General features: G+C 42.8%; 1 protein-coding gene across 15 annotated transcripts in view; it reads left to right on the top strand.

Annotated features, from left to right (window-relative positions):
* The first annotated feature begins 1,436 nt into the window (after positions 1-1,436).
* cacna1ba (calcium channel, voltage-dependent, N type, alpha 1B subunit, a) overlaps positions 1,437-8,248 on the top strand; it is a 158,254-nt gene continuing 151,442 nt past the window's right edge. For all 15 annotated transcript variants that reach the window (XM_079566661.1, XM_079566657.1, XM_079566659.1 and 12 more), the window contains exons 1-2: positions 1,437-1,908; positions 5,227-5,332. In XM_079566661.1, the coding sequence (XP_079422787.1) occupies positions 1,634-1,908; positions 5,227-5,332 (381 nt within the window). In that variant the 5' untranslated portion in view covers positions 1,437-1,633. The remainder of the gene's footprint in view (positions 1,909-5,226; positions 5,333-8,248) is intronic.

The raw sequence follows: 8,248 nt of genomic DNA, 5'->3' as shown, positions 1-8,248 counted from the left end.
AACACCGAAACGGAGCAGTGTGAAGTCGGTGAGCAGAAGAGACCGCCTTCCCCAGAAGCCTACTTTCAGTAACTCTAGTTCTCAGAATGTGCTTGGTCTAAAACTAATTATTATCAGGCTAATTCTCAGTGGTTTGATAGAAATATAACCGTGAGGTGCAGGTTTCAGTTAGTTTGAAGTCAGTGGTTCCCAAACTGGGTCAGGGACCTCAGGTGAGAGAATGTGACCATTTACCATTTTAAAAAGTGCGGGAAATAGACTAGTATCCTCCTACACCGCAGTCTAACAGTGGTTTAGTGGTTAGTGGGGCAGGGCCCAAATTAAGGTTATGTTCCACTTCTGCCCTGCACTACTGCACAGTATAACTGCTTTTGATCGTAAATGAGTTCACTCTTCTTCAAACAGCCTTGGGATGCCTGCTGAAGGGCCCCGAGTGGATTTTTGCTTAGGGCCCCAGAAGGGCCAGCACCGGCTCTGAGCTTATCAAAGTAAATCTTTTATATATATATATTTTATATATTTTACTTCATTTGAATATGCTAAGTATGTTCTTGGGAGGCATACACCCAATCAATGTTATGTATTTTTAATTGAATTACCAGTAGAAATCTCATTCATTTCGCATGTTTTGTTGCCGCGGCGTGTTGCTGTCTCTCCTCCCTGTTGCTATGGAGACAGGGCTGGTCCAGGTTGGGTCACGTGCTCCCGAGCATAGAGGAGCTCGAGCTGAAGCGTGTTGCATTCACGTAACGCCGACTTCATGGAAACACCGCGGAGCAGCTCAGACGGGAATTCTCCGCCAGAAACCACCCGGAGGAGGCTGACAGCGGCTGGCTTCGTGAAGACGCTGCCTTACGAGGTCCGACGGGGGGTTTGAAGTCAACAAAACGACTCACTGAAGGAGCGTAATTGCCTTGTATTTTAATTGACATATTTTTTTTTGGATTTGCGTCTCCACCACTCCTGCGATAGTTCACTCGCTCGTGCTCTCTTTTCTTTTTTTTTCTTTTTTCTTTGGCACATGCCCGCCCTGCAGATAGCATGGACTTGTGGCGTTGTCGCAAGTGAAATTTAGCTCTCCCTGTCAGAGCACCGGGGCAGGCAGGCAGCCAGCCAGCCGGAGGAAGGGGGGAACACCCAAGAAAATGATGCATCATGGATTTTGAAAGCCTCAACTTCTTTGCGTTTCATGTCGGGGAGACTAAAAACGTGGGAAGTACTAGAGAAGAGGAGGTAAAGGCTTGATTTTTCTTCTTCTCCTACCTGTTTTGAGCTGAATGTTGGAGTCGTAACACCACCGAGGACGATACACGCAGTGGCGATTGTACATTTCTTAGGGGCCCAGGCTAATAATTTTCCAGGGGCCCCAGTTGTGAACTTTTTTTTAATTTTACATTTTCTTCTTCTTCTTTTTTTTTTTTTAACCAACTTGATCTGAACACGAACAAACAAACTTGGATCCCCCTTTTTTTGCCAGGGGCTCCAAGTATTTACAAGCTTTTTTTTTTTTCCATTTAAAAACACACGTGGCTAAAAACTTGGGACGACAGTTGTTTGTGATGCTTCTTCTCCATTTTCTTTCTGGTGTCAATTTTGGTTTCTCCAGTAGCAGCAACATCCGCGCTATCCAAGAATGGCTCGATTCGAAGAGGAACAGTCCAGCCGCTATGGAGGGGGCTGTCTCTCGGGCCAGGCCAGGGGGCCGAGCCGGCAGCCGGGGGGCGGAGGGGTGGCGCCTCCTGGTGGGCCTAGGGTGTACAAGCAGTCAATGGCTCAGCGGGCCCGGACCATGGCCCTGTACAACCCCATCCCTGTCAAACAAAGCTGCCTCACCGTCAACCGCTCGCTCTTCATCTTCAGCGAGGACAACATCATACGCAAATACGCCAAAAAGATCACAGAGTGGCCATATCCTTTTATAACCAGAGGTGACAAAGATGCAAATTATTGTTATTGCAATATTATTATTACGCTGAAGCAATATTCTTATATAAACCACAATATGTCGCAAAATCACCGTGGTCTTCCAGATGACTGAAATGTACATTATTGTTAGCCAGCACATACTTCAAAACTTGACACAGTTGCCTGTAATATAACATGCTGTGCTGAAATATATTTGTGTATTCTCATTTCTTACAGCTCTAGTCAATACTACTGTATGTTGGTTTTGTGAGTGTGCCTACACTATTACTTAATTGTTGGTGCAAAATCAGCCGATCTTAAAAGTTTTGTCTAGATTTCATTTTCGTTTGGGATCAATGTGTGATTAGCTGTTGATGGTGGGAATCCAAATTCAGCATTACATAATAACTGCAAAAAAACACCACAATTGAAACTGGGATTTCATTTGAACTTCTTTATATGTGGCCACCTCACATTTGGCAAGATTATAGTAAGGTTTGATGTGAAAAGGCAGATAGAAGCCACTAACTTTGTGGCTTGTCCTAAATATAATAGCAGTCATACACACGTGATGAAATCTAGGCCATTTGAGGGGCATTTGTGTCTGATTGTGTGTCTCTAATTGTATTCAGACGTGAACTTGGGGGCTTAGAGCTTCCCGACTTGACATTTCTACCCGTTTTGGCTGTGGTTTGTTGTTCCCGACCATTGTGTGTCATGTAACGCCTTGCTTCAGTAATGGTCGTGACTCGTGGTGCTGTCCAGGGTGCTGAAATCTCAAGACTGTGCGAGCGTCAAGCCGTTTTCAGCACGGGGTGTGACAAACCGGTCTTCGCTCATTACGAAAGAAAAAAAGCGAATAATTACCAAGTGCCGGTTCATAACAGGCCGCGGATGGATCATTTTCTCCCCCTCCAACCTGTTGACTCTCGCATATTGACTCGCAAGCGGAGTCATTTTTCATTGTCGCAAAATTGAATACTTTCCGTGGCAAAGTCAGCAAGGGAACACGGGCATTGCAATTAATTCAAATTTAGTCGTAATGGCGTACATTATTTAAGTGGCTGCTTGGTTAGCTCCAGATGCTGAGCCAGCGTTCAGGAAGCCGGGATGTGGGAGGTTTTAATGCAGTGCTTCTCAAACGGTGGTACAGTTCGGGGCTTGTTTTGGATCTGTTCCAATCTAGCTTTTTTTCTATATTTATTCGACGTGGTTTAGCCCTTGGTTTAGTCCAGGTCTAGTTCATGCGTAAACCTAATTGAGCTCAGTTTTACACCAAGTTTATCCTTCATGTTTTGCCTTGATACTCACTTTTTTGTTGTTGCTATTTTTTACAGTTTAAGGAGAAATCATAACCTTCCCTCCATTCAACCTTTTAAGTGATTTGTTGTGAAATCTTTAGCGAGAATCTGCTGCTACAGCCCATATTGTTTTTCATATCACTCATTTTACCCGTGCGGTGAATTGCAATCACGACCACTCAGCAGACAGGATGATCCATTACAGTGCTTAGCGGCTGTGGGCCCAATCTACGGTCCATCAGCTCGTTCTTCCAAAATCCCCCCTTCCTCTCTACCCCCTCTCTCCCCCCTCCCACGGCTGGCGGGGCTTTAGTGGGCCTCGGGGGGCCTTTACCAGCCCCGTAACATATGTGTTCATAGCTATATCAGCATTTATGGGGGATTAAAGCTAACTCACACCGATCAACTGCACATACCAATGCCCCTGTTACTACCAAGCACCACATCCATCAAATTTATTTACTGTGGCCGCTCAGTCAGATTTTATAAGCTGTATATTTATGTTCCTGCTATGCACAGCTTTATTAAGACATAAATAACAGCTATTATGAAATGTCATTGGTTAGTACAGTATATTGATGGGCTTTGCATTTATAGTGAATAAGATGAAATGTTAAGGTTTAATGAAAGAGAAAACAATGTTGCATTTACAATAGAAGTTGAAATAGTTCCGCAATAATCAAGACAATAGGAGTGTTTGTTTGTGGTGTTTGATAGCCTAGTGGTTATGATGGCGCACACATGCTTTGCACTTTGCCAGACTTGATGCTGTGGGTGTTCCTCCTGGCTCTAACATTTCATGACCCTTAGCATTCACCTGTCTTATAATGCCTGCAGATGATTAAATATCTATGATGTATTTGGTTTTCAAGGTGTGTTTGACATGAACAATGAACTAAAATGCATGGACTGTACAAAACCATTATTCACAACATTTGTCTACGTATAGATGCACTGTAAACAAACAAGTTCGCTAAATAAGATACGATAAGATAACCTTTATTGATCTCACAATGGAGATATTTACTTGTTACAAAATGCAAAATGTTTCGATTACAACATCAATTTGTTTTACATTTTTTACTTTATATCCAACTTAAAAGTTAACGGTTCAGTGGATTCATCCAACGTACTTTTTTAAGTTGAGTAGACTTATGCATATTACTTTTTTTTGGACAATTTACCATAAAAAATTTAAAGTTCAGCAGACTCATTACGTTTTTTCCCCCTGTTAATTTCAACCTACATTTTTAAGTTCAGCAGACTCATTACGTTTTCTTTTTCCTGTTGCTTAACTTCATGGACTATACAAAACCATAATTGCCAAAATATTAAAATTGTTATTAATGTTTATGGATGTTTTTTAGTATGTTTACTGTGAATGTGAAGACTTTAGCTGCCTTCATCAGAACCACAATCAACATAGTTTGTGTTGTTTGAGAACAGGTTCACAAACTAATTTTTCTGTTCATGTGGTCTTGTAATTATGTTAAATAATTGCCGAGTAGAAAATGGCACGTACAACACCACTGGATAATTTTTCATGCCCGAGTTCCCGATGAGATAACCTTTGACCTTTCCATACAACAGGAAGCAGCAATAACAGATGTATTTTCATAACTATTAGCTGATTGTTGAAGGCCACACTGTGCATTTAGTAGCTATATGCCTTGCACTTGGTTTCTGTCACAAATTAGTCCAGGCAGGGACTTTATAAGATCTTTACATGGGGCTCTGGTGAAAAGTGACCTGTCAAAGTCCTGTTTTGGACAAACGTGTGCTCTGACCCGATCTGGAGTCAGTCCTTATTATTTCGGACTAATCGTGGATCATATAGGACTAATCCTAGACTCAAAAAGGACTCATATAAATCAGATCTAAACTCTTCACCGGGAAAAGGCGGCGGGTTAAAATTCAAAGTGGAACATTGCTAAATTAAATTCGCTTTGACATTTTCTGGTAAATGTGTTCAATGTCTGCTGTAATCTTGTCTCCCATGTTTCCTTAACCCTCTATCCACTCCGTTTGAGTACATGATCCTGGCTACTATCATCGCAAACTGCATCGTGCTGGCTCTGGAGCAACACCTACCGGCCTCAGACAAGACGCCAATGTCGGAACGATTGGTGAGTCACTGTATATTTTCTAATCCTTCAGTTTCTGTGACTTCTTGCCAGCTGTGTTTATGTATCCACAGCACTGTTTACACCATAGGCAAAGTTTTGACGATCCTACAGCTCTCGAATTTGCTGGTTTTCTGTTCCTCGAGCGCGCAGCATATGAATGAATTTTGCTATAGGGCAGCACGTTATCAGAAGCAAACACGAATTAGTTTATGGATTATTGTAATTTACACATATGCTTAGTCCCTTTTGGCGGTGGTAACTTTAAAATGTATTGAGCAACAATTACAAGATGTTGTGTAGTTGTCGGCACAGCTGGAGGCGGTGAAGCGTCTTTGCTCCTGATGCAGATGGGTAGGGTTAGGGTGGGTGCTTTTTCTGGTATTTGGCGATCATTTTAAACACAATAAATGTAGTGATCCAAAAGGGCTTGTTCAAGATCTGTCCATCCTCTCCATGCTCCACATCAAAACAAACCTCTTCTGTCTCTCCCAGCCTCTTGGTTGTAAGTTAACTGTCGGACATCGGTGCTATAGTATCGTTCCGAAGGGGCTGCAGAGTGTTGTTTTGTTGTCACGAAGCTCCAGTGGATGTTTTTGCTTCTTGTTCTGCAAAAGGGCCACAGACAAAATGGGTGGCTGTAGGTTTAGACGCTGAGGCAGGCGTCGTAATACTTTGAATAGTTGAATAAAGTGTCAAAAATGACTCTCACGTGTCCAAGAAGTTTTGTCTGTGACACGAACGAACTCCAGCCACAGGCGGGCTTTGAAGCTTCTTTGATGTGCGGCGAAGCATTCAACACTTTGTAACTTCAGAAAGTAAATGACGGCTCAAGATTCTTTGTCTACAATGGACAACTGAATGTATGTATTTGAAATACTGTGTGACACCACATAACCTTTCACCCTGTATATAGAAGAAAAATAATGCTAAAGCGTGAACAAACAACGGGACGTCTCCAGCTCGTCTCCATGGAGATGTTGGCTTAAGGTTGTCAAATATGAGATTTAAATATTCATTAATTCCCCTTTTTTTCTGCATCATCATGTTCTGTGTGTAGCTGGTTATTAGGGGTATGTTTTGTATTACAAGCAACAGGAGTGTAAAATGTTACACACTGTGCCTTTAACATAACACAACAAAAGTGCAAAACATTATAAAACATAAAGAAATGATGCTCACTTGGGTGTTTGTAAATGTGCATTAGGGCTGGACAATATGGTTAAAAAAGGAGAATTTACTATTTTTTCCCTCATGTTGATCGATGATATCTTTTATACAAACCTCCGCTAAAACAAAAAAAAAAGGATATTTTCCTCAGAAATCTTCCATTGTCTCTAAACTCCAAAACTAGGAGCTGTTTCTGCCAAAGAAACGTCTATAAACCTGTCGATTACCCGTCCCTGATTGCCGCTGGGGCAGCCTGTTCGAGCAGTGGGCAGCTGCAGTATAGGCAGGCGCCCGGGGACCCATCTCCAGATGTAGTGCCAGGCTATTGGTCACAATTACCTGGCTGGAAATCAACCTTTTGTACATGTTTTTAGTGGTCACTGGTAAGGGAAACCGGAGGACTTGAAAGAAACCTACACATCCAGCTCATTTTATTGGGTTACTAAGTATACTAAATTTTATCACTGGCTTGGATTTTTAATGTGTTTATTTTTGTGATGTTGTGAAAATAGTGTCTTTATAATTATAACCCAAAATTAGAAACCTTGACGCCCCTCGATCACACCAGTCTTGCATTCTGCTCGATCATTTGATGAAGCTGGCTTGTTTTAATGAAGCTGACTTGTGTTAGCGTGCCGGGGTGTCTCTCCACAGCCCTGCAGGGGGAGAAGACCCCCATGCGGCTGCTTCTGATCCCAGGCTCCTCACTCTGTCCCTGGGCGCCGTTACCTCGTGTTACCCCCGCTGTGCCGCCAGCCCCCACGCTCCCCTTCCCCTCGGAGCTGTCCCCGCTCCGTCAGTGAAGCCTTTTCCATTACGAGGCTGCAGAGACAGGTGCGGCAGAGACAGGAGCACTCTCTCAGTTCAGTCTGAAAGACCTGTGTGGTATACCGGGACAGGGGGCTCGTTTTTTGAGAATGAAATGTCACTCCCCCCAGGCTAGAGGCTCCCAGCTGCCTGCCCCATTGATCTGCACTTTCGGAGTCTAGTCTAATAGACACTAGGCAGACTTGATGATAATGCCCATTGATTAGGACCATGTCTGAGCCTCCAAAGCCTTCTGTCACATTTTGTCAAAGTGTAGGATGGTGAGATCAGGCTCAACAACAGGCAAGCGGCATGTTAATTATTTATGTGCTGTTCTAAAGACAAATGCACTGTAAAGAGTCAAGGTTCAGAGTTCTTAATTTGCCATTTCAATATGTAAACGGGAAATGTGCTCTGATGGCCCAGTGACCATATAACAAGCCAAGAAATACAAAGACATACAAGACATTTCAAAGCCAACATAAGAAGAGGAATAGCGGAAACAGCAGCAAAAAGATGTATTCAGAAGCTCATTATTGCAATTGGTTTATGCTGTAGTTTAAAAATGGCGCTGTGGTTGCCACTTGCGTGTGGACTAATTCCTAGTTCAGTATAGTCCTGGTTTAGCCCCTCAACCTTCCTGCCTGGGTTTGCTGCTTTTTTGCAATTTGAATCTCTTTGCAAAGAGCACCTATACAAGCTTTTGGAATACATTTGGACACCTCAAGCAATATTGCTGTTTCTATAGTCCTGGCTTTCAGGTGTCATTTATCAAGGCAGGTGCTAAATAGCGAGTGCACGCTGGAAAATGGGCTTTTTGTTGCACTCAATTTACCATTTGAAATATCTTGTATTACGGTACCTGTATCATAGCCCCAAATCTGATACACAAGAGAGAGGGGATGCTGCATGAGTAAAAAAGGTGCTAATGACCCTGCTGCT

Source organism: Gobius niger (genome assembly GCF_951799975.1).
Source record: "Gobius niger genome assembly, chromosome: 1".
NCBI lineage: Eukaryota > Metazoa > Chordata > Actinopteri > Gobiiformes > Gobiidae > Gobius > Gobius niger.
The sequence above is the reverse complement of the archived record's forward strand: the minus strand, read 5'-3'. Positions and strand labels throughout refer to the sequence as shown.